The sequence below is a fragment of the Glycine soja genome, chromosome 4 (assembly GCF_004193775.1).
Source record: "Glycine soja cultivar W05 chromosome 4, ASM419377v2, whole genome shotgun sequence".
Classification (NCBI taxonomy): Eukaryota; Viridiplantae; Streptophyta; class Magnoliopsida; order Fabales; family Fabaceae; genus Glycine; species Glycine soja.
Window position 1 is genome coordinate 2,575,326 of NC_041005.1, and position 25,762 is coordinate 2,601,087.

Consider the following 25,762-nt stretch of genomic DNA (forward strand, 5'->3'; position numbering starts at 1 on the left):
TTGCTTACAACAAGTACTAGAATATTTTAGGGGGTGCTGTTTGGTTTGTTGGGAGTGAGGGTTTCACAACCTATTTAGGATGTTCTCTCCCGCTTATCCCAGTGTTTCCCTTCTTTTTGTTTTGAAAAAAGTACTAGAATATTTTAAAAATAAATGTGAAATAATTTTTATATTTTTAACAAATATTTTGTACTTTTATTCCGTCAAGGTGTAAGTTGTAACCTTTGCCACTGGGCTCCGACTTACATCCAACGCACAAAGCGAGTCACTCACTCATGGCATCCTCCGCTCTCATCTCCGACACCCAGCAATGGAAGGACCTCAAGGTAACGCAACGGAATCGGATCCACGTTATTGTTAGTATTTCTTACCGTGAATCCGAATTTTCTATTAAACGCGACGCGTTTCGACTTTGAGCAGGCACATGTGGAGGACATCAATAAAACACATCTTCGCGATCTATTGAGCGATGATAAGCGGTGCCAGTCCATGCTCGTGTAAGCAATATTATCATTATATTATTCATGCTCGATTCCTAAATTTCAATTCTTATTTGCAATGCGATGGAAATTGAAGTTTATGATTTTGTATGCTATTTAGTGAATTCGATGACATTCTGTTGGACTATTCAAGGCAACAAGCCACTCCTGAAACTATCCAGAAGCTATTTGAATTAGCGGAGGTTGCTAGTTTCTCATTCGTGCCTGATTTTTTCCCTTTTTTTTTTATCAATCGGTAAAACACGAAAAGGACTTTTATAATTCCGATTATTGTTTCTGGTGTTAATGTTTTGTAGGCTGCATCGCTCAAAGAAAAGATTATCCGCATGTACAGTGGGGAACATGTAAGCCATTGTTTACAAACTAACAGTTCATTACTGCACTCACATGAACACACTCCCGATGCCATTATTACCTTGTGTTAATTTTTTGAGTTTAATTTTTATGCATGTCAGTGTTTTACACTCTCAAGTCATCCAATCAGAAATCATAGTTGACATGATTATTAATGTATGGTTATTGTAAAAGTCAACCAACTTAGTACTCATCTTACCTGACAGTTTGTGATTAGATGACAATACAAAAACTCTTTGAGAAATGCTAGCAACACACTATTTTGAACACACACCCTCAATTGTTGACCGAAATTTATTGGCAATTACAATTTTTTGTGGGTCCCATGTCTTAATTAATGATTCTGCCTCCTGTTTTTTGTAATTTTTAATAAACTTTAACTAATAATAGAATGTGTTGCTAGCACTCCCCAAACTCTTTACTTTGTCAATGCATACAATATTTACTGCAATTTTTTTTATGATGTTGATGTTTATCATCTTTGGGTAATGTTGGATTCACTATCAGATAAATAGCACAGAAAATAGATCAGTGCTTCATGTCGCTCTTCGAGCTTCAAGGGATGCTGTCATACAGAGTGATGGGCAGAATGTTGTCCCTGAAGTTTGGAAAGTTCTTGACAAGATCCAGGAGTTCTCTGAGCAGATTCGCAATGGTTCTTGGGTAATGTGCTACTCCAATATTCTGTGTGGATTTTTTTGACCATTTGAACTAGAGGTTATTAATTACTAAGCCTTTTTTTAAAAGGTTGGTGCTACAGGAAAGGCTTTGAAGGACGTTGTTGCAATTGGTATTGGGGGAAGCTTCTTAGGTCCACTGTTTGTACACACTGCACTTCAAACAGGTTGGATGATTATTGCTAGTCTCTTTAGTAGCAATTCCACCAGAATTGGCCTTTTATTTGTGTCGATACATAATACATGTGTGTGCACACACACGTAGTAATTTGCAGAACCACTGTCCTTAGTTGACAGCGAGTAAAATTGCTGAATATATATTTATATAATCATCTTGCAGACCCCGAAGCTGTTGAATCTGCAAGGGGTCGTCAGCTGCGCTTGTAAGTATCTAATGTTAGTGAAGTCTGCAAATGTGATTGTAAGGATTAGTTGACAGCAACTGTATGATATTTGTTTTTCTGAATCTAGCTTACTATAGCTACATGTCTAGAAGCTGGCTGTACCATTTCCATAAAATCAATCTCATCTTGTATTTGATTCTATCTGCAGTCTTGCAAATGTTGATCCTATTGACGTGGCTAGAAATATCACAGGATTAAATCCTGAAACAACACTTGGTAAATCATCATATATAACAGATGAATATATAGATGTGGAGGCTTATCTTGTATGTCTAATTGTTGTTTGTAATAATTGCAGTTGTGGTTGTTTCAAAGACTTTTACAACTGCTGAGACTATGCTGAATGCTCGAACTCTTAGAGAATGGATTTCATCAGCACTTGGGTAAGTACAATATTAAGAGTAGTTCTTCAAGGATAGTAGTGTAGGCATTGGTTGGGGGTTCTGTAGTTTTCTTTCTTTTTATGTGGAAACTTGAAGAACTGGATTTGAAACTTATACTTCCTGAATTGTTGTAATATACTCCCCAACCCCTGGCCCCCACCTTCTAAATATATTCGGCGATTTTTCAAAGGATAGAGAATGGACAATATTCAAAATGGACTTTGATGATGAATTGAAGACTGTCTCATGATATCATTACTTACAGGCCCTCTGCAGTTGCAAAGCATATGGTGGCTGTTAGCACAAATCTCACGGTATACCATATTTTCCTTTTTCTGGCATCATTTGATTGAGCTTTCTTCAATGTCTAACTCTTTGTTCATTAATGAATCATGACGGTTTATGATTGATCACAACTGTTTGTCCTGATACATGTAGCTAACTTGCTTTGTTAAATCCTTAACTCTGCATTGTTTGCCATCACTTGTGCTATTAAAACGTTTTGCTCAATTGTGTATGATTGGTGGATTTATCTCTACCAAAGAGTTGCGCAATAACAGATAATAATTGAATAATATAACTGTAACAAGGACAGATTACAGAATGGTGAAGTTCTTTAAGTTCAAATTTCTTTGGTATTATTTTTACATTTTTGTTTTTTCTTTAATAAGAAAAAAAAAATCTTAAAACATGCATTTTCTTTTTATAAATATGGCTGTATCTCTAACGTTTTTTCTTTTTTCTTTCATTCATGATGCAGCTTGTGGAAAAGTTTGGTATTGATCCTAAAAATGCTTTTGCATTTTGGGATTGGGTCGGTGGTCGGTATAGTGGTGAGTAATGTTTCTTCTATTTCCCCCTCTTGCTACTGTTAAAGAACATTTGAAGTTTTCAACAGATTTGATTATGATGACTTGAAATGCGGCTTGCAGTTTGCAGTGCTGTTGGAATTTTGCCATTATCTCTACAATACGGTTTCTCTGTGATAGAGAAGTAAGTCCTTTATTATTAGTATAATTCTAATCTTTAGGCACCTCTTCTAGAGGAGAATGTTCCTAGAAATAGTTTAATTTGTTGTGGTTTGACTCAACTTTAGGTGCTTCTTGTCTATTGCACCCTAGAATAGGTTGGACTGGCTTTATTATGCTTCACCTTCTTCCTTTAAGGAAATAATTAACTTCATAGATTACATGAAGGATGTAGATAAGAATTCTTTTGATATATATGCTATTTCGTGACCTTTCCTGAATGAGATATTTTCTGCATAATATTGACACTGGTTATAAAATACAACTTAGTTTTAAATATCCCTTAGGTAACAAATTGAGACACATACTTCTATGTTTTCTTTTTTATGGTGTCTTTTTCCTCAAAGGTTCTTAAGGGGGGCTTCAAGCATTGATCAACATTTCTATTCGCAGCCATTTGAAAGCAATATACCTGTAAGTGCCCTTTGCTAACCTTATATGCTTTTGAGTATGATTGTACATGCGGATCTCTTCATGTTGAAGCATTTTTTTTAGTTTGTCATACTGCATACTGGTTATCCTTCCAATATTGTGAAGGAATCTCAGAACAGATAGTTTTATATTCTATAACAGTATTAATTTTGAGTTTGAAAGTTTCATATGGATCTATTATTTTTGTAAATTAAATGCTTCAAATATTTTTTTATTGATATGTCTTCAATTATTAATCAAAACTAATATTAATTTTTTACAGTTATAAATAGGATATGGGAGCTTCTTTCAGCTTTATTCTGTTTTTTCCCCCATGGTTCTTTTGCTGTTAGGAGAACAACCGATCCCTTACCTTTGGACTATTCTTCTCTCAACATATTCCTTTTTAGGAATGGAAAAAAAGTATCTGAGTATGTATAGGAATTTGGCAGATTTTAAATCAAAAGAAATGTTGATTTCTGACAGATTTAATGAGGAAATGGGAAGCTCCTTCTAGCTGTTATTTCCTCTCTTTTCCTCCCTTGTTTCTTTCACTCTTTGGAGCATTACCAATTCCCTAGCTCTGGACCTTTTCTCTCTTAATATATTCCTTAATATATTCCTTTTTTTTGGAAAAAATAGATGAAATTGTGGGGATGGGTAGGAATTTGGTTCGTTGCAATTTTTCAGACCCCTTGGTTCAGGGACCTTAGGTTCTCTTGTATTTAAGATGTTTTGTACTTTTGTCAAATACATGATGAGATTCTCAATTACATTTTATGAGTACTCCAGGTGCTTCTGGGTTTGTTGAGCATATGGAATGTTACATTTCTTGGATATCCTGCCAGAGTGAGTACTTATTTGGCCTGTTCTCTTCAGAAATATTTAATAGGTTTCTTTGATCTAAACTGGCCTTGTTCAAAAAATGAAATGTTTGGTACACTCTTACAGGCCATCTTACCTTATAGTCAAGCTCTGGAGAAGTTTGCCCCACACATTCAACAGGCAAGCTTGTTGCAGCATTGTGCTTGAATATTATTTTCTTTTTGTTCTTATAATATATATTTTTTTAAAATTTTTTGCATTAGGTTAGCATGGAGAGTAATGGAAAGGGTGTCTCGATTGATGGCGTCCCTCTACCATTTGAGGCTGGTGAAATTGATTTTGGTGAACCTGGAACTAATGGGCAGCATAGCTTTTATCAGCTCATACATCAGGTGATGTACTTGGACTATAATAGGGTGTTTGAACTTTTAGAATATTTAATGAACTTTTGTGAAAAAATTTACTTGAAAATGCTACTTGTCTAAAGGGTTTACAATGTTAAAATTGATAATGTCAAAATCCTACGCTACTACTGTACTGAAAGTTTTTGGTTTTAAAAATCATTTTAATGAAATAATGTCTACAATTGCATGTTGTGGTTGATATTTCAATCCCAATTTTTACTGGTTTTGGATTCTAATCCTTGAGATAAATTAGAGAGTTTGATATCAGCATAAATTTGGAAGAAACTGCATGTGTAATTTTACCCTTCCTTTGTCCTTCAAATCAATATCAGCACAACTATGCTATGATATAATGGTTTATGGTTATCTCTAATTAGAGTTTTTCTCTAGGATATTTAAAGTCCAAGAGCACATTTCTTCTAGATCAATTTTTTTCATAGCTGATGACCTGAATTTTCTGCTGTGTTATTGGCCTATTAATTAACATAGTACGACCAACAGTAGGTATTTAGATTTTAGCAGTTTAAAATCTGATTTTCTTCTTGCTGCCTCTATTGGAATTTTAAGTAGCTAGCTTTGCTTTCTTTGATTTAATATTTTGAAGGTATGAAAAATATAAATATTTACGAACTATGCTTTTGTTGAGAAATTTGTATCTTCTTACTTTTAGGGGCGTGTAATTCCTTGTGATTTTATTGGAGTTGTGAAAAGTCAGCAACCTGTCTTTCTAAAAGGTAAGGAGTACAAATTAACAATATCAAGTTTCATCATGGTAGTTTTCTTGTTTGAAGTCAGTTCTCTGATAATATTTGAGCAATACAATTTATAACCAGGTGAAGTGGTGAGTAACCATGATGAGCTAATGTCCAACTATTTTGCACAGTCTGATGCCCTTGCATATGGGAAGGTACATTTGTCTTTGCACTATTCTTCTAAATTATATTTCAGATAAAAGTGAATTAAGACTATAACTCAGTAATAAAATCTGTCAATGTTACCGACTTGCGGTAACTGAGATGCAGGTTAGGACAGCACCAAACTTATAGAAAAAGCTATTTTTCTCATCTTGTAAACTAGATTTTATGGTAGTCTTCTCTTGATTTATCATAAGGAATATGACCATCTATCAAAATCTTGTAGACAGCTGAGCAGCTACAAAAGGAGAATGTTTCCCCACACCTTATTCCTCACAAGGTGATATTCATTCTTCTTCCCTGCAACTTACAGATTTAATAGTTGAATCCTTAGTCCTTAGCTCAATTTTTATTTTTTTATAACAAAATCTACAGACATTCAGCGGCAATCGACCTTCTCTCAGCCTACTGCTTCCATCATTGAATGCTTATAATATTGGGCAGGTATGAAGTTCACAAGGTTGTAATTAGTAATTAGAGGGAAATGGTTAATTCCTGTTTGCGGAAGTTTTAATTGTGTCAGTTACTTGTTTTCTTCAGCATGTTTGGCTGGAAAATTAGGTAGTTATGAGTTATGGCATATGAGAGTTATGCACAATAATATATTTTATATTCAAATTGTTGAAATATGGATGGGTATTAGAGTATTGTAAGAGAGTAGCAGTTATTCAACTGCACTCTCGGGTAGCTTACTCTAGTTAATACTAGTGTGTTAGTTAATGACAGTTGTTGACAGCTGTCATAACTAACAGTCTAGTCTATAAATACCAAACTGTAACCTTGAGTTCAGTGGCCAATAATATTTTCCTCTTGGGCATTTAGTTTATTTTTGCTCTCTTGAAAAACTATTTGTCATATTCACACTGGAGATTTAATATGAGAAAGAAGCATTTACTTTGGAAAGATTGTAGGGAGTGTTTTAGTTTTGTTCTTTATTGTCTATTATTCCTTCATTGTTCATAATATTTTGACAGTTTAGCCCAGTATCAGAATAACTGCAGCAAAATATATCTGTCTGGCAAATAGTCTTCATTAACTTTTCCTTGTGTTCCTATTGCTTTCTCCATTGCTTCAGTTTTTGTATGCAGTTATTGATAGAATATAAAGGTTCCATATGTGGGTCTTCCATGATCAAGTTGTATATTCTACACAAGTCACTTACCTTTCTCATGATGAAGACTGATTTGTCAGTTTTTGTTTTTCATGATCTGATCACTCGTCAAAGTTGGTGTATGCTTTCTTGCATGAGGGTCTATGAAAATTACTTTACTCGTCCTAATTTCTTGTTGCTCTATGTTCTTCAGTTGTTGGCAATCTATGAACACAGAATTGCTGTAGAGGGTTTCATTTGGGGAATCAATTCTTTTGATCAGTGGGGAGTAGAGCTGGGGAAGGTATGTTTTAGAGAAGTGGTGTTATTTTGTTGCTATCTAAGAAATTTCTAACAGACTTCCAACTCTTGTCTGAGAAATATGTGTGCAATTTCAGTCTTAGTTTTCTTTTTTCTTCTTTTTCTTGGTTCATTCTCATCATATTTAATGATATTGCAGTCACTGGCTACTCAAGTCAGAAAGCAACTTAATGCATCTCGTACTAAAGGAGAACCAGTTCAGGGCTTTAATTTCAGTACTACAACAATGTTGACAAGATATCTTCAGGTATCCTGCTTAAAAAGGAAGGAAAAAGAGAACTTTATATTTTTTGTAATGAAATATTTTAATTGTTTTTCTATTGTGTGCTTATGAACACATGATAAGAGGTGGTAAAATGAGCTGGCCCAATTAGGCTTGCTAAAACATTGGGTTTGGGCTCTAATTATAGGCCTGAATTAATTCCAACTATTTTTGTCCAACCCATCTGGGCTTCTCTTTGTTCAGGCTAGTCTGGCTTATTTAAATATAAAATAGGTTAGGGCCAGGCTTGGAGTTCTATTTTATGGCCTGAATAAAAGCCTTGTTATTTGATTTCTTATCTAGCCACATCTGGATAAGAAGTCACAAAGAAAGTTCTTTCTTTTGGAAAATAAAGTATTATTGAAAATACATAAGGTCATTTAATATATACTTAAAATAATTTAATAGAATGTATTTAATGTTTTCTTGTCATGTGCTGAAAACACATAAGGCATGCAGTAGAAAACCCATATTAAAAATATTATTCCTGAAAAAGGTTAATGCTATCTACTTGGTATCTTAGTCTTATTACTGACTGACAAACTAAACCCACTGCCACTACATTTAAAGTGTCTGTTATATGGAATTTTTTGGCTGGTAAATAATACAAACCGATAGAGAATGGTATCACCATCTTTATGCTTAATGGTAGTAGATTACTGAATTCACTTGTTACTGATCTAATCTATATAGATTGCCAGTATAATTAATGGCAAAACTTTTTATTCTCGTGGCAGGCAAGTTCAGATGTCCCAGCGGATCTGCCAACTGTTTTACCGAAGATCTAAGCACCTTTTTGCAGATTGTTATTTTGATGATTAAGAAGAAAATAATCTGGTCTTGTATAGCATGACCACGGACATGTTTATTAACTGGTTTAGCACGATACTTGGTTATCCTTTTCTCTTGCCGTTGAGTTATGTTCTGCTGAAAAGTGGAAAGCATTTTGGATTCTAAATTTTGTTTGGAGCTTGTCCTCTGACATGTTTCGATATCCTCATTGTTTTTTTAAAAAAAACTGGTTTAGCAGGATACTTGATGTCTTGATCATCCTTTTCTATCGGCGTTGTGTTGTCCTGCTGGAAAGTAAAAAACGTTTTGGAATCTAGTTTTTTTTTGTGTGTGTGTGTGTGTGTGGAGCTTATGTACTGTGCTGTTGACTTGTAGACACATCTTGGTTTGGTAGATATTCAGTCATTTTGAGCTCAAGATGAACATGTTTTTAATATCATTCTAATACTATAAGCACAAGGGGGTGTCTTAACATTATGCTGTTAGGCCTACATTTTGATTTTTTTTTTTTAACCCTTTTAACTTCTAAAATGCTAGAATTCTAAAACCTGGGCATTGTGTTCATTCTTTCTGATGTATTTGGATAAGTTTTTCCATAACGATTAATAGAAAAAAAAAATCAATCCTTGAGGATGAATACATGGAGTGAATAGTACATCTAATATTCAATCCTTAATTTAAAAATAGTCAAAATATTCTTACCACCTATGAAAAATTATGTTGTTTATTTTCATGTCTATTTTTTAAATTGAAAGTCTTCATTTACTTTTCACTATGTAAGATTCTTTCGTATGTACTTAAAACATTAAAATGTAACTTTGGTAAAAATGTGCAATTAGATTCATTTGTATTTTTCGTATGTACTTAAAACATTAAAATATAACTTTGGACCCCAATTTTGTCTAATCTGCAATTAATTTTAGTCTCCAAATTATTAAAAATTACTTCCTTTGTTTCTATCTGTAAGATCCCAATTAAAAATGTTACTTGTTTCCTTTCATAAAATACAATTCATATAATTTCTTGAATTAATTATTTTTGAATTAAAATATTTTAAATTAATTGTACTGGAAACAATTAATTAAAAGAGTGAGAAAAGTTCATAAAAAAAGAAAGAAAAGTATTAACCACATGTGTAGTTTTGGAAAAAGATATAATTTTAAGATAAATTTATTATTATCAATTAAATTAATCATTTTTCTTAATCCTAAAAGGTAACTAAATCTTACAAATAAGAATAAAGAAAATAGTAATTTTGATCAAATATTCAATTTTGCATGTGCTTTGTTTTTAATTTTGATGTAATTGAACCTAGTTCTAACATATTTATTTAAAGAACCATTAAAAAAATACTTTAATTAATTAAAGTATATGAAAAAAATACAGAGTGATTACTTTCTCTGTCTTGATTTACACACAATTCTTGAATGCTTCCTGTGATAGCTATTGGAATGTTGTCACAAGGATCTTCCGATACATCAAGAATGCACCTGGTCATTGAATGTTGTATGAAAACAAAGGCAATATCAAGATCATTTCCTATTCTAACGTTGATTGGGCAGGGTCACTATTAGATAAAAGATCCATTACTAGTTATTGTGTTCTTATTAGAGGGAATATGATCTCATGGAGAAGTAAAACACAGTTACCAAATCTAGTGTTGAAGTTGAACACTGTGCGATGGTTGTGGCCTATTGCGAGATCACATGACTTAAACAACTTCTCCAACAACTCAAATTTGGAGACACTCAAGCCACTACTCTCTTCATAGCATTAAATCCAATTTTCTATGAGCAAACCAAATATACAGAGATCGATTGTCACTTTGTGAGAGAGAAGATACTGCTAGGAAAAATTACTACTGATTTTGTCAATTTTAAAGACCAATTTGTAGACATGTTCATTAAACCCCTCAAAGCTTGTTGTGTAGACCATATTTATAACAAGTTTGGAAAATGTGAGATATATTATTATCTTATATTTATTATTAGACAATAGTCATATATTTTATTTTCTATAAATCAGTAATTGATTGATTATTGTAATCAATATTGATTCTATTTATGCACTATAAAAAAAAAAAAGAACAAGTGTGTCATATTAACACACACAATTACACAAATCAATTTTATAAAGTATAAGGAAAATTAAAAATGAAATCAAAATTACATATTTTTGAAAATTAAAAGATTAAATATATTTATTTTAAAATGAGATGATCAAATTTGCGGATAAGATAAAATTAAATTATAAAAATATGATAGTAGAACCAATAACTTTTGGCACGATTTTTGTCCCTCTGAGAAGAGCTCAAATACTAGACTGACCCTTATATGTGTAACAAATAGTGTTGGAAGAAAAAAATACTCATGTTATATGCATTTCCAGTCTTTAACAAAAAATTATTATTGATTTGGACGAAAAGAACTTCTTAACAGGATTCCAAAAAAGAAAAAAGAAAAAACATCAAAGTTGTATTTTAGGCCAACTTTTAACATATCAACGAAACGACTTCAGCGAGGGACGTTTCGGTCATGACGCGACACGTAAACGAAAAAAGATACTACGAGGTAAGCACAAAATCCTTCGGGCTCATCAGTCAGCGTGAACAACACCTCCAGCAAGGATCATCAGCGTGGCATGCACGCACCGCTAACAGCGCGTAAATATTTATTTCCCAGCATCACAAGTGAGGGAACTAAACCCCACAAGGGGGTTCGCCCGCTAACGTGAGCCTGTGGGTCGCAGCATGCTAACGTGCACCCAACATTTATCTTCCATTTGAGGCTTAACCTATATTCACCCCTCTCGCCCCTCGTTTCGGTTCCCCTCACTCACCTCACACCGTTGTTGGTTCAATCGCAATCATCAGAGAGACTCGCCGATCAACCATGGCTGACCGTGCCTCCGCCACCACTCGCCTCCACATCTCCGCCGCACCTCCCTTTCCGATCTCCAAAGGTCCCTTCTCTTGCCTCTATTTTTCGATTCTCCTAAACCCTAGCGTCGTTCCGCCACTTTCGCTATTCTTATTAGGTTACGCCAGCCACTTCATTTCTCTGTTTGAGCTTAAGGTTTTGCTTCGTCTCCGAGTGGTTAACTCATTTCGAAGTCCGTTTGATTAATTTTAGGTCTCGATTTTGAGTTCGGAGGTGGCATTGATGAATTGCTCTGCATTCCGCTTATTTCTTGCTCTTTGAAGTTTGAAAACAGTGAACAGACAAGGCTTAATTATTTGTCTGTGCTAGTGGTTTTTATTGTTCAGTTGTTTGGATTTCTTTGTGAACTTGAGAAATAGAAGTTTAGATCTTCGTACTGCACTAAACGTTATTGCCTTTTGAAATAAAAATGTGTCTTTTATCCTGGGAAACTTTGGTTTCATGATGTTTGAAATTTGAAAGTGTTAGATCTTCGTTTACTGTAACTGTTAAGTAATTTTTACCTAAATAGGCAACACTATTATGTGTGTTTGGTGATACATTGGAAATGCAAGTCTCCCCATATTTTTGCGTCAATCGTGAAGAAAATCACAGAAGCCACTATTTGTAGCTTCTTCTTGAATGTGGATCAAGTCTTCCCTGATGCATATTATGGTGTTGCCTTTGGATTTTGTCAGATTTGGTTTGATATACTGAGGTATAGAGCTGCCCCACTCCACGGGAGGTGATGATGGAGTACTGGCTTTTTAACTAATTGAAATTCTGTCTACACTTGTATAATATCACAATACAATATGAATTAGAGGTCGTCAGACATTTGCACATGTGTTAGCTTTCTCTCCAACTTTGAGGTTACAGACTAGATATGCATAATTTCTGACACTGATTTTAGATTCGTCTGGTTGCTTATTTGCAAATTTGTGTATCTTTATCTCTGCTGCCCCTTGTATTTTTTACACTGGCATTTTCTACTAGCAATAACTCTTAATGCAGTCAACATAATCAGACGTGTGATGGATTTGTCCTTTCAGTTAGAAGTGCACACAAAAAACTCTTAGAAAGGGTTGATTTCTTTTCATGTATTCATTTTTTAATATAACATTTATTGTAGCTTCTTATTGTGAGAGACCATCAATACATACAAACATACATACATAATGATGGTCTGCGCATCTTTACTTTTCTTGGTCTGCGTGTGCTTTCTATCTACTAAATGTTCAACTTCAAAGAACAGCGGATGATAAAAAAAATATTTAATTGCTTATGCCAATTGCTGATTTTTTTTTACTTTTTAGAACAAAGGAGTTTTACAAATAGTGTTCTATTTTTTAACTGGTCAAAAGCATATTAAGTTTTGCTTCTATCTTATGTGCTCTTCATGTCTGTTGTTAAACTTACATCAATAATTCACTGTTCCTAGGTTCTGCTTTGGGAAAATTTTGAGATTGGTTAACATTTTTCAATTCTTTTTTAGTAAGCATATCCTCATTTTTTTGCAGATTTTCATGGCCCTGACAATCCAATTCCACTCTCACCACAGTGGCTTCTGCCAAAGCCAGGGGAGAGTAAACCTGCAATAGGAACTGTGGTGTGTAATGATTACTTACTACTGGTTTTTTATTTTTGTCTGTTTGCACTCCTGTAAAATGTATATGTTGTAATCAGATTTTTGGCACCTATCAATCTATAAATAATTTATAATTGTTTCAAAACCCACTTCTTTTCTCTATTTCTCATTACTCAGGAAAACCATGTAATCTCAACTCCACCAAATGGCAATCGCTCAGAGACTGTTAAGACATCTGGAGATGGAGAGGATGCGAATGATGGCCATAAGCGAAAGGATGTCTTTCGGCCATCCATGCTTGACTCCGAAAGTGGACGCCGTGATCGTTGGCGCGATGAAGAGAGAGATACTAAGTCTTCCATACACAAGGATCGTTGGAGGAATGGAGATAAAAACCTAAGTGACACTCAGAGAATGGATCGGTGGACTGAAAATGTATCCATGAGGCACTTTGGAGAAGCACGTCGTGCCACATCTGATAGATGGAATGGTTCAAGCAATAGAGATACAAACTTTGAACAGCGGCGTGAGAGTAAGTGGAACACACGCTGGGGTCCTGATGATAAGGCGCCAGAAGGTCTTTGTGAAAAATGGAACGACCCTGGTAAAGATAGTGATCTGCATGTAGACAAAGGTTTGTCTAACATTTCCAATCTTGTTAAGGATGAAAAGGAAGGGGATCATTATCGGCCATGGAGGCCCAACTCCTCACAAAGCCGTGGAAGGGTAGAGCCTACCCACCACCAGAATGTGATGCCAAACAAACAAGTGTCTGCATTGTCATATCGGCGGGGCCGTGGGGAAGATACAACTCCAGGCATTGCTTTCGGGCGTGCTCGGCTTAGCTCTGGTGGTAGCTCCATTAATAGCACATATATGCATTCTCAATACCCTGGAACTTTATTGGATAAAGTTGAAAGTGAACAGGGAGAAGCTCATCCCTTTAGATATAGTAGGGCAAATTTGCTTGATGTGTACAGAGTTGCTGATATGCATACAAGTAGAAAACTAGTGGAATTTGTGCAGGTACCTTCTGTTACTCAGGATGAACCATTGGAGCCTCTAGCTCTTGGCGCACCAAATTCGGAGGAACTGGTAATTGATGTTACTGTATATTTTGTTCTAGATGCCACTGTCATCTCTAGTGGTTTATTACATTGTTTTTCCGTTTGAACAGTCTGTATTAAAGGATATTGACAAAGGGGAAATAATTAGTAGCAGTGCACCTCAGGTGCCAAAAGATGGACTGAACTCGACAGAATTTACGCATTCAAGACAAATGAAGCTTGTAAAAGCATCTTTCCAAGGTACATTAAGAATAGAAGTTTACAGATAGTGTGGTAGTGCATTAGTTTCTTTTATAATCTGATTGCTTTGGCAGGGAGTTTCTGATCATTTGAAAGTGGTCTCATGAATTTCTCAAAAGGCTTTTCTAATTAAAAGCAATAACACATTTTTAGCTATCTAAAAAATTGAAAACAATAAGGATCCTAAGACATCCTCTAAGTGGTTGAGAAATGAACATGTTGCTAATGGAAAACTAAATGAATGAAACCTTCAGAATTTCGTATTTTTATTACCAACTTACACGACCATGATGTAAGTTTTGTTTCCATCTGGATTTTGTAGGTGATCTTTTATATTGCTTTTTAGTTGTAGTGTAAATTGTTTGGAGCCTAGAATGTTTTGTTTTTAATATCAATATTAAGTAATGAGTATAATTATTTGCATGGTTGTACTATATCTTTATTAGTGGTTCTTGCTTGCCCCCTCTCCAAATTTTACACATTGTCTACATCCCTTATTTTGTTTCAATTTTCATGTGTAACCAGACTAATTTTCTCGGTACCTAAATGCACTATACTTTGCTACATTTAACAGCTAGGAAGATTAATTTTTCTGTCTCTAGGAGTTTTTCTAATACTGTATCTTTTCAGATAGAGTTGAAGATAATGATTCTTACAGAATGGCTGATGAGGTGCCTAGTAATAGGGAATCAACCTTTGAAGAAAGTCATTCTGTTCATCATGGTGCTACATGGCTTGGCACGCCACTGGGTGAACATGCGGGCACACTCATGCATGATAGCAGAGATGTGTCCAGTGATATCAAATCAAGAAACTCTGATATGAGCTGGTCACACCAGCCAAAAGATACTCATGCTCAGTGGGAGCGTAATTTGGATTATTTATCTGAAACCAGAGATGTGGCTAAGTGGCACGATGGTGGAGATCCCATTAAGAGGCAGCTATCTGGCACTTTGGACAGTGAATTTGAATCTAGGAAAGTTCAACAGATTTGTCCAGAGGAGTTATCGCTCCTCTATAAAGATCCTCAGGGTCGCATTCAGGGCCCATTTAAAGGAATTGATATTATTAGTTGGTTTGAGGCTGGATACTTTGGTATAGATTTACCTGTTCGTCTGGAAAATGCAGCATTTGACTCACCATGGTTACAACTTGGTGATGCCATGCCCCATTTACGAGCTAAGGCTCGACCACCACCTGGATTTTCTGCAGCAAAACTTGACTCTACAGAGACACCTGGTCGGCAATATTCCAGTACCTTTGGGAATATGCATTCTGGTTTAAGTGAGATTGAGATGATGAGAAATGATTCTATGCATAGGAGTTCTAGTACAGAAGCTGAAAATAGGTTTTTGGAGTCACTCATGTCTGGTACCAAGAGCAGTTCCCCACTTGATAGTCTCACATTATCAGAAGGTTAATGATGTTATTTTTTTGTTTTCTATTTTATAAACATAAATGTACTGCCATGCATTATCATTCCTCTTCATGATATCTTTTATATATACGGTGTAGATTATGTTTTGAGATGGTCTGATTTTACTCTATCCATGATATGTATTTTTAGGTTTACAAGGGTTTCTTGGTAATAATTATGGTAATTTGGGCCCATCAGGAGTAGATAGCGGAAACAACCTTCACTTGCTGGCCAAGAGAATGGCACTTGAACGTCAAAGATCCTTGCCCAATGCTTATCCATACTGGCCAGGAAGGGATGCAGGATCCCTTCCACCAAAATCAGATATTTTTCCAGATGCATCACCACATTCAAATATCTTGTCTTCTTTGAGTGACAATTCTCGTCAGCTTCAGTCCCAAAATTCCGAATTGATGTCAATAATCCAAGGATTATCTGATAGGTCGTCCACAGGCTTAAATAGTGGCATTGCTGGATGGCTAAATTTTCCTTTGCAAGGTGGATTGGATCCCCTTCAGAATAAGACTGACTTGCATCATGATCAAAATTATGTTCAAATGCCATTTGGAATTCAACAACAAAGATTCCAAACACCGAACCAATTGCCCTTAAATAACTTAATTGCTCAAACTTCAGATATTCCGTCTAGTATTTTGACTGCAGAGAAGTTGCTTTCTTCTGGATTATCCCAAGATCCCCAAATGTTGAATATGTTGCAGCAGCAACACTTGCTGCAGTTGCATTCTCAGGCAGCAGCGGCTCCTTCACAACCAATGCCTTTGATAGATAAACTTCTATTGCTGAAGCAGCAACAGCAGCAGGAGGAGCAACAGCTGTTATTACGCCAACAACAACAGCAGGAGGAGCAACAGCTGTTATTGCGCCAACAACAGCAGCTGCTTTCTCAAGTGCTTCAGGAGCATCAGTCTCACCAGCGCTTTGGCAATTTATCTCATCAACAGCTGCAGGGAGGTGGAATACCCCTTGGGAATTTGCATGTGAATCTTTCTCAAATTCAACAACCGAAAGAGATTTTTCCCATGAGCTCTCAGACACCAATTCCCACTGTTCAGGGTGAGCTTACTACTAATTCTTTGGATTTGCCTCTGCAAGTAAGCCAGGACACTAGCTATAATATAAGCAGTGAATCTTCTGCCCAGATGTCTGACCAATTATTTGAGAATATTAGTCATCAGAAAAGCTGGAGTGCTACACTTCCTGAGCAAATTAATGACAATTACCAGAAGGAAGCATTGCCTGTATCAGCTTCTGTTGAAGGCTCACTATTGCTTGAGCAGAACAGAGCTAAAGAGGAACCTGCCATTGCCCAGAAACTTCTTCCTTTTTCTAACTATACTGCCAAAACCTTGGAGCAGATGCCAGACAATACTTGTAGGGATGATGATACTCTTGTAAGTGCAACTTCTGAGTCTGGTGAGAATTCTCAGCCGATACAGTGTGTTGCACCTGTTGTTGCTATGTCTTCAGCTGGATCTTGTGGTACCGAGTTACCACTAGTTAGTCAACTGAGTGAAGATTTAGAGATTAACTCAGATAGTCTTGAAGAGCAGCAGGGTGGAAGGCCCTCTGTGGTGGATGTAAGAAGTGTTGAAGTACATGAACCCAAAAAGACTACTGAGAAGAAATCTAAGAAGCAAAAATCTTCTAAATCTCAGTCTTCTGATAAGGTTAAGGGATTGCTAAAAAATGTGATTTTGCAGCAGTCAAAGAAGTCAGAATCTTGGGAGTCAAATTATAGTGAAGCCAACAAGGGTGAACCAGCTCATGAAACATGTCTGCAACAAACAATGGATAAGGGTAAACAATCTGCAACTGCTACTGCAGAAACAGATGATCATCAAGAAGGTAGTGGTCTCCCTACTAACATTCAAGGAAGCAACACTGAAACAGTTATTGAGAATGAGTTGAAGGCAGTCAGTTCTGTTGCCACACAGAATACTGAATTACCTTCAGTGAGAGCTTGGAAACCTGCTCCTGGTTTCAAGGCAAAATCTCTCTTAGAAATTCAATTGGAAGAACAAAAAAAGGTACAGACAGAAAAGCTTGTATCTGAGGTTGCTACTCCTGTCAATTCCATGAGCTCAACTCCCTGGGTTGGAGTTGTGGCCAATCCAGACTCTATGAAGGTGTCTAGTGATAGTAACAGAGAAGCAGAAAATACTGAATATCTGGCTAAAGCTGAAAAATCTCAAAATAGTAAAAGCAAGAAAAGCCCATTACATGATCTATTGGCAGAAGATCTTGTACCCAAATCTAGTGAAAGAGATGACAAGGTTCCAGACAGTATGCTCCCCCCACAAAATATAGCTGTTCACTCAGAACCAGTAGATGATGGAGACTTTATTGAAGCTAAAGACACTAAAAGAAGCCGGAAAAAATCTGCGAAGTTGAAGAGTTCGGGAGCTAAGGTTTCAATGCCAGTTGCTTCTAATGAAGTGCCCATAAGTTCAAGCCACATTGAAAAGGTAAAAAGCTCCCGTTCTGTTCAGCAGGAGAAAGAACTACTGCCTTCCGTTCCTTCAGGACCCTCTTTGGGAGATTTTGTTCTTTGGAAAGGAGAGACAACAAGCCCATCTCCTCCTCCAGCATGGACTACCGATTCTGCTAGGATTCCTAAACCAACATCATTAAGGGACATTTTAAAGGAGCAGGAGAAGAAGTCCTATGCAGTACTACCAAACCAACTGCCTACCCCTCAAAAATCACAGCCTGCCCAAGCTGCACGGAATAGTGGTTCTTCACGCCCAATTTCAGCTTCATCTCCATCAAAAACTGCACCTTCTAGCCAGATAAACTCCCAAGCTTCTCTGTCAAAATACAGAGGGGATGATGATTTGTTTTGGGGTCCAGTCGAGCAATCTAAGCAAGAAAATAAGCAGTATGAATTCTGTCTCTTCATTGTGCCTATGATTCTGCTTTATATATTGGCTCGACTTATCTTACTTCCTAAACTGAAATTGTTAGTTTTGGCATCTGTTAATTTTACATGTTTTGTGTGTAAGCTACCAGACTTTGTTCTACATTGCAACTATCTGGCCAAGTTCATAACAATGGATGTAAGAAAGGACATGCTTTTGTGACTGGACAACAAAATTTCAGTCTTTATAACATCAAATTAACACCATTCCTTGTATAGTGGCCTCAGAGCATTAAATAGTACTAGGACATCACAAAAAGTTCTGAAAAACTAAGTGTTGATTGATTCTTTTAAGATCTGGGACAACCAACTTGGAATACTTGATAGTCCTATATTAGAGCAGTTGTAGCATTTAAAAGTAACTACGAAACAGTAGGTGGCTGACTTATTGTTTCCTTAATAATCCTGTTTTGATGATAAAGTTGATTCGATGTTTTATTATGTTCTTTGTAAGCAGGTCAGGTTTCCCTCAGCTTGCTAGCCTGGGGAGCTGGGGTTCTAAAAGTGTTCCCATGAATGGTAATTCACCTGGATCATTGAGTCAACAAAAATCTGGGAGTGGCAAACCAACTGAGCAATCTCTATCATCATCACCTGCCTCTTCTCAAAAGCTGCTAAAACTGAAAAAAAATGCCATGACCAAGAATTCTGGTAAAGATATTTTGCTCATCCTTTTGATTGGGTCATTGATGATAGTTTAAATAGTGACTTTCTTCCTTCTATAAATTTCAGAAGCCATGGACTTCAGAGTCTGGTGTGAGAATGAATGTGTGAGGCTTGTTGGGACAAAAGGTATTTATGATTTCAGATTTGCTATTCATGCTATATTTCACCAATGTTATTGTCCCCTAAAGAACAATTCAATACTCGTCTGAATTTACTGGTCACATTATCTTGAACTTTGTATTTAATGTCATTTTGACTATTTTTGGGGTGGCAGATACAAGTTTCCTTGAGTTTTGCTTGAAGCAGACAAGATCTGAAGCAGAGATGTTTCTCACAGAAAACCTGGGATCATATGACCCTGATCGTGAATTCATTGATAAATTCCTCAATTACATGGACTTGCTACCATCAGATGTTTTGGAAATAGCTTTTCAAACTGGGAATGATCAGAAAGCTGCTGGAGGCATGATATCTGCAAATACGGATGTACAGGAGCTAGGTTACACTGATGGATCCTTCTCAAAAGTTGGAAAGAAGAAAGGCGGCAAGAAAGGAAAAAAGGTCAGCTCTTCAGTTTTGGGATTCAATGTCGTGAGTAACAGGATCATGATGGGTGAGATCCAGACGGTAGAAGACTAATATTAACACAGTTTATTGCCGAATGTGTAAATATTTTTTGGCCATACTTTGTATTTTGTAAATGTATTTTCTGTTATTTATTTATTTAACTTTTTAACACTAACAGTAGCAGCATCAGTTGTATCTGCTCAATCAGTTTTGTTGTCTTAAATGTTGAAAATTTTGACGTTTGATGACGCTGACAAACATAATCTTCTGTCAGCCTTAACTTGATTCAATTAATTTGCTGTTTATCTTTTGTAAGCAAGCTAATTGATTCGTAGGCAGAGTCTGTTGCATGTAAAGGCCTTACTGGAAAACTGTTATGTTTCTATTTTTATATTAACTTTTTTTTATAATATTTTTGTAGTAATGGTTGGAGTTACAATTGCTTGCAAAAATGCAAAACATAGTTGATATCGACAAAGTTTAATCTCTAATAGCACGTATAGAAAATGTTTCATTGAGATGTTTTATTTGTGATTGCTAAATTGGTCTTCGGGTGTTTTCTTGGTTACACCCTAAAATGACAGATAGGCAGGCTGATGAAATTTGTGGAAGCATGTAAACAGATCAGTATAATTTATCTTAATTCATGTAAACAGATCAGCATGTAAACTGATTAATGTCGTGAGAATCCCTTTTCTCGTCCATTAAGTACTTGATAGTTGATATTAGAATGGGCAACTTTATAGCATGTTCATTTGTTATTTTCTTATTAAAATGAAATTTTTTTTTCTTGTATGATTGAAAATAATAAAAACTAGAAAATGAATATTTTTCAAACAGTATCTTCAGGTCATTTTCCCATTATTCTTAATGCAGAATTTTTCTCATATGCTTCTCCTCTCGGGTTTGAGAGATGGATATAGAATGTTCGCTTGTGACGATTAAGCATAAGAAATTTTAGATGTTTGGTAAATGCATGACAACACTAATGCGATATACACAAAAATATGATCAATAGCTGCCCCTTAAAGCACTGGTAAAGAATTACGCAAGTACTTTGCTTTCAATCCTGAAACCTATGAAGATATTTATTATTCATTTGGGAGGTAAGATTATAAGGCAATTACTATTTGGAATGCTTGCTTCACTGTGAAAGCAGCTAGCCCAACAGTATACAAGCAAAACGAAAGATTCTAGTTATTGGTCACTGTCCTGTCCTACTCTTTGCTTGCTTTATTTTTCTTGAAGCCGTGATGCTCTGCACATGCTCATCATGAAAAGAGAAAACCTGATTTAAGTGAGAGGCATAGATATTATTATACATAGTAAAGGAGTATATTGGTTATACCGAGTGTGATTGAATTTGAATAGGAAGAGATCGCAGAGACATCTTGGCAATTTCTGAAACGGCGGCGTCTCGGACGGCAGGGACATCACTCACCAATTGCTGGTAAGCAGCTTCAAAAGCTTCCCACCAAAACTTGGGTAATCCAACGGACTTCGTGTTCGTGTGACTGTACAAATCCCACATGTGCCTCACCACCTTCTCTCTCTCTTCCACTTCCTATTTTCCAACATATATATATGTGTGTGTGTGTTATTCATTCATACAATATCATTTATTACATCTCTTGATTGTAATATTCATACGTACCAGCACATCGAGGTCTTCAAGAATGGTAGAATCCAAGTCATCGTTGTTGCTCAAGGACCATTTGAGGGTGACGGAGCCAGCAAACATGGACCAAAGAGCAATGAGGATAACCGCAGCTAAGATCCATAACAACAAGTGCCTCTTGCTGTTGGTGTTTCCAGAATCACCATCATATTCATGGCTCCCTCTCTTTCTCATGCTTTTGGTTAAACCTGAGGTGTGATGGATAGTACTTACTACTACTACTTCTACTTTGTTTTATATTTCTTTGGAAAGTGGTTTTGGTATAGAACGAAGCCACGAAAACAAAGTGGGTATTGGTTGGTAACTAAGGTGTGGATTATAGGCAGGACGGTGGTGAAGTAATAATAATAATAATAATAATAATAATAATAGTTTTAATAATCAATATCCTTAAAACATTAATTAAGGAATTAAAAAATATTTAATGAGTAAATTATAGGAGCATAAAAAAAATTCTTGACAATTTTTTCTCTGAATAAAAATATTTTATTTTAATTTCTTTAACTAATGCACTTAGAATTAGGGCTAGAGCAGTGGTTAGCATTTTTCTTCTAATAATAATTGCAACATGTTTTAGTAGCAAAGTCGTAGTGGGAAGAGGTTAGTGGGTTTGGCACTTGGAATAATCTGATGAAAAGTCGCAAGTCAGACATGGATATTTTTCATCTGCTCTTCTCCATTTGACGACCCACGCTGGAAAACGAAACCCAAATTCAAGGAATAACTCGTTATGTTCACACTCGCCAACCACCGTGTCATTGATTATTTACTTTATTATTCAGATTTGACATTCCAGTTGTAAAATTAAAATATACGAACATATAATATAACCTTAAAAAATGCTACACATTAGAGGAATTTTTTTTTTAAGAACTAAGCATGATTTAATCCAACTGCTGCATATTTTGATATTAACTCAGTCATTTTAGATACTAAATTTTAGATAAATCAGATATTTATAACAAAATATACTTAATATTTTTAAAAAATATATTTTATGTTAAATTGAATTTATCCAATATATGTTAACGTACAATTGGAATCATTAAGATAATCATAAATTGAATTTGCAACTTGCAACTTGCAAGTTTCATATTTTACATAAAAAGATTTAAATATGTATACAAAACTCACTCTAGATCCCTCCCCTATGACTTCCATTAAATCAGCACATTGCAATCCGTACCTCGAAATTACAATGCAGATATCATTCCTCAGGATTGCGCTCCACTTCATCTAAACAAACATGAAAACCTTAGCATCTCATGTATATTTTCCCCTCAACATTCAAAATCACTGCAAAGCCATTCCATTGACAGGAAGTAGCAATAGAACAAGCAGAATAAGAACAGACATGCTCTTCCCTGGAAATATAAATTAAACCATAAACATTGCAGTATAATGTAGACCTGCAGTTGTACTCGTCATATGTCAAATGTCAACGATTTTGTGAGCAGTTGAAATCAAACACCTTGTAGAAGTTGACAATTAACTATTAAGGGGGGACAAACTGATAAATTGGGCTAATACATTTTTGGAGTAACATAAAGACAAGATTCGTGTGATTAAATAAAGCAAAGTTGCCTAATATAACAAAACGAGCGAGGAAGTGCATACTTTTTAATTGTCCTATTTGCCAGATTTTCTGCACCAAGGTTTGGTTCCAGAAAATGGTAGACTGGTGGTGCATTAGAAAAAATAGAAAAACAAACAAAACCTCAACAAAAAAAAAAACCATTAGAGATAAACAATGAATCCTCAACATGCACTAAGAATCTTGCACATTAATAGAGAAACGACCTCAAAAACTTGATAAACAATTAAATATCAAGTGCTACATTATTTTGTAACTTGTTACCTTTGATATGGATAACAAAGGCTAGAGCCCTACACGAAAGAAATTTTTGCAATAACCACCACACATAATCATCCAATCACACTTCTTAATTAATTAATAGAGATTGAATAATATGCTAAGAAAATAATCAATTGAAAACTGACTATACTATAAAGAAAAATTATCATATTCATTTAGGGTAACAAACCTAAGTTACCCCCCACTACCCAACGCACATGGAAACAGGGGTTCGAACTTCGAACCCAACGCACATAGAAACAAAAGGAAAAAGAAAAAAAAAACCTGGTGCGTATGTGCGAGTTGCGACGGCGTGGTTTGGTGCGAGGTCTCCGAGACTGCAACTAGGACGCTGAGTTATGATCTGCCTGCAAGAACGCTGGATTGCACTGACGATGGTGTTAGTGAAGGATGGTGGACTCCGACTTGTGAACTCAGACTCATAGAGTAAGAGTCTAATTCATATAAAAATAATAATAAATTATTTATAAATAACATATTAATTAAATATTTTAATAATATAATAAAATAAAACAATAAATTATAAATTTCATAATATTTAAATAAATAAGTCAATTGATAATAATTTACGGATTTTATAATAATAATAAATCTTTATAACCGAGAACTTAATGTTATTAGAGAAAAAAGATTTGATATTATTAAAGATAAAAAAAATTTATTTGAAAATAATACACTGAAGTATGCTGAATACTAACCAGATAATAAATAACCCAACATTATTTATATTTTTGTCTATTTTTTTTTAATTTGCTAATTCGGTGATAAATTCGATAATCTAACGAGTTTACTTAAATTTTATAAAGTCAGTATAAAAAAAGAATTTACTTACAAATTAACTAATAGAAGTAAATAAATTCATAAGAATTAACTGGTTATAATTATGAATTGGAGTTTAAAGGGCACTGTAGTTTCGTATACGAGAAGGCAGAACCACAATCATAACTATCAGGTAAAACTCAAAGGCATACATAGACAAAGTGTAAGACATCACACATTCCCCCACGGCCCCACCCACCCCCATCAAAAAGAAAGCCTTATACTCTATTGTTGCATCTCACAAATAGATACTTGCAGACAATCAACACAATTGTTATGCTAAATTTGAAAATTGATACAGTTGGCAGGGAAGGCATCAGACAATAAGTGAAGTTTTTAGTCTTCACAGAACTCAGCGTAAGGATTAAAAAATTTAAGTTTTTAACATCATTTGCCATCTCTTGTCACTTTTATCATAGTCTTGAACAAAGAATTTGGGGTTAGATTAAAACTTATCACAGCTTGAGTCATGAAAAGACAAAGCGTGCTTCCCAGTATAACAGTTACAAAGTTAGCAAATTGACATCAATCTATGAAATTTATAACTAGAAAAGCAATGAGCCTTGCATAGCCAAAACAAGGCGATCCTAAAACCACTTAACAAGTTCCCCTTCAATCAATCATCAAGACTAAGAGGCTGAACCAGCAACATCTTGTTGGGAAACCATGTCTACAAAAAAGAAGAACATCTGATTTCCCATCAAATCATAAGATTAAAAGTGATAACATCCAAAAATAAACATCATGTTATCTTACCTTGCTCAATTTTTAAAACCTCAAAATCTTCATTTGAAAATAATGAGGAAGGTGCTCCTTTTAGCCAATTTTGTAAGCAGACATGTGCTTCCAACATTTTAGGTGTCAAGGAACTATGATAAGAATGAAGCACCCTTCGTCCGATATTAATTACATGTTCTGTGGCTACTGCGGAGACTAGTATGGCCAACACCTCTCTAGCAATGTTTGCAAGGATCGGAAATCGGTTTGAATTGAACTTCCACCAATTTAAGACATCCAAATCTGAAGAGGTCTCTATGGATTTCTCCAAATACTTATCTAGCTCAGATTTGGCATTTGATTTGCACCCAGTTGATTGTAAAAATTTATTCCAATTATATGGATCATCATTGCCTTCTTCATTAAATTATGTTTTTTGTGAACCACTCGGAGACCCTCCATTTGGACCATTATATTCTTCAAAAAGTGACTTCAAACAAGATCCAAGCTTCTCTTTCAAATTAGTTGCCTTGTCAGGTTAAAAACTCTGATTGATCGACCAATTTGCATATTCCATTTTGTATCGTGGATCAAACACAACAGCAATTAACAATAACATGTTTAGACCACTGAGATTTTCCAAGTACTTATCATATATTTTTCTCATCCTTTTTGCCATCATATTTATATTTTTATCTTTGGACTCGCACATTTGATAAATTCTTTTTCCACTTTCAAATATGATGTGATTCTTATTAGAAGGAGATCGTCGTTTGGTACAAGTCAAGGAATCAAATGATGCAACTTCATATGGAACCACAAGAATTCTAACTTTGATAAATCTGATATTGGTTCAACAAGAAATCCAAAAAAAAAAAAATCTCACAAAGTAAAATACACACGTAT

At 35.3% G+C, this 25,762-nt stretch overlaps 3 protein-coding genes and 1 non-coding gene across 6 annotated transcripts; 2 read left to right on the forward strand and 2 right to left on the reverse strand.

The window, feature by feature from the left end:
* Positions 1-149: 149 nt before the first annotated feature.
* On the forward strand, positions 150-8,804 carry LOC114408646 (glucose-6-phosphate isomerase, cytosolic). The gene is made up of 23 exons (XM_028371770.1): positions 150-326; positions 421-497; positions 601-682; positions 797-844; positions 1,362-1,517; positions 1,602-1,698; positions 1,872-1,914; positions 2,084-2,151; positions 2,234-2,318; positions 2,584-2,632; positions 3,079-3,151; positions 3,251-3,311; positions 3,694-3,760; positions 4,550-4,606; positions 4,709-4,762; positions 4,846-4,974; positions 5,657-5,720; positions 5,820-5,893; positions 6,127-6,180; positions 6,276-6,344; positions 7,205-7,294; positions 7,451-7,558; positions 8,311-8,804. The coding sequence occupies exons 1-23, from the start codon at positions 276-278 to the stop codon at positions 8,359-8,361; spliced, it is 1,707 nt and encodes a 568-aa protein (XP_028227571.1). The 5' UTR covers positions 150-275; the 3' UTR covers positions 8,362-8,804.
* A 2,297-nt stretch (positions 8,805-11,101) lies between these two features.
* LOC114408647 lies at positions 11,102-20,176 on the forward strand. Of its 2 annotated transcripts, none has more exons than XM_028371772.1 (9): positions 11,102-11,326; positions 12,804-12,892; positions 13,049-13,966; positions 14,049-14,178; positions 14,809-15,594; positions 15,794-18,494; positions 18,991-19,184; positions 19,266-19,325; positions 19,474-20,176. In XM_028371772.1, the coding sequence occupies exons 1-9, from the start codon at positions 11,257-11,259 to the stop codon at positions 19,836-19,838; spliced, it is 5,313 nt and encodes a 1,770-aa protein (XP_028227573.1). In that variant the 5' UTR covers positions 11,102-11,256; the 3' UTR covers positions 19,839-20,176. The 2 variants fall into 2 exon arrangements, with proteins under 2 accessions (XP_028227573.1, XP_028227572.1); XM_028371771.1 differs by having other exon boundaries at positions 11,103-11,326; positions 15,746-18,494.
* A 586-nt stretch (positions 20,177-20,762) lies between these two features.
* On the reverse strand, positions 20,763-21,892 carry LOC114408648. 2 transcript variants are annotated; one of them, XM_028371774.1, is made up of 3 exons: positions 21,421-21,892; positions 21,115-21,330; positions 20,763-21,024 (listed from the first exon to the last, which is right to left on the reverse strand). In XM_028371774.1, the coding sequence occupies exons 1-3, from the start codon at positions 21,616-21,618 to the stop codon at positions 20,971-20,973; spliced, it is 468 nt and encodes a 155-aa protein (XP_028227575.1). In that variant the 5' UTR covers positions 21,619-21,892; the 3' UTR covers positions 20,763-20,970. The 2 variants fall into 2 exon arrangements, with proteins under 2 accessions (XP_028227575.1, XP_028227574.1); XM_028371773.1 differs by having other exon boundaries at positions 20,763-21,054; positions 21,421-21,724.
* A 2,556-nt stretch (positions 21,893-24,448) lies between these two features.
* LOC114410981 lies at positions 24,449-24,538 on the reverse strand. Its single transcript, XR_003666370.1, has one exon. It is a non-coding gene; the product is annotated as a small nucleolar RNA R16 (small nucleolar RNA).
* Between the last annotated feature and the right edge of the window lie 1,224 nt (positions 24,539-25,762).

Bases quoted from the DNA above. Each gene is read 5' to 3' on its own strand.
- LOC114408648 (XM_028371773.1), bottom strand. From the start codon at position 21,618: ATGAGAAAGAGAGGGAGCCATGAATATGATGGTGATTCTGGAAACACC. The intron at 21,331-21,420 runs GTACGTATGAAT...GTTGGAAAATAG, and splicing joins TTGAAGACCTCGATGTGCTG to GAAGTGGAAGAGAGAGAGAA. The intron at 21,055-21,114 runs GTATAACCAATA...CACTTAAATCAG, and splicing joins TTCAAATTCAATCACACTCG to GTTTTCTCTTTTCATGATGA.
- LOC114408647 (XM_028371771.1), top strand. From the start codon at position 11,257: ATGGCTGACCGTGCCTCCGCCACCACTCGCCTCCACATCTCCGCCGCA. The intron at 12,893-13,048 runs GTGTGTAATGAT...CTCATTACTCAG, and splicing joins AACCTGCAATAGGAACTGTG to GAAAACCATGTAATCTCAAC. The intron at 19,326-19,473 runs GTATTTATGATT...TTGGGGTGGCAG, and splicing joins GAGGCTTGTTGGGACAAAAG to ATACAAGTTTCCTTGAGTTT.
- LOC114408646 (XM_028371770.1), top strand. From the start codon at position 276: ATGGCATCCTCCGCTCTCATCTCCGACACCCAGCAATGGAAGGACCTC. The intron at 327-420 runs GTAACGCAACGG...GACTTTGAGCAG, and splicing joins AGCAATGGAAGGACCTCAAG to GCACATGTGGAGGACATCAA. The intron at 5,894-6,126 runs GTACATTTGTCT...AAAATCTTGTAG, and splicing joins ATGCCCTTGCATATGGGAAG to ACAGCTGAGCAGCTACAAAA.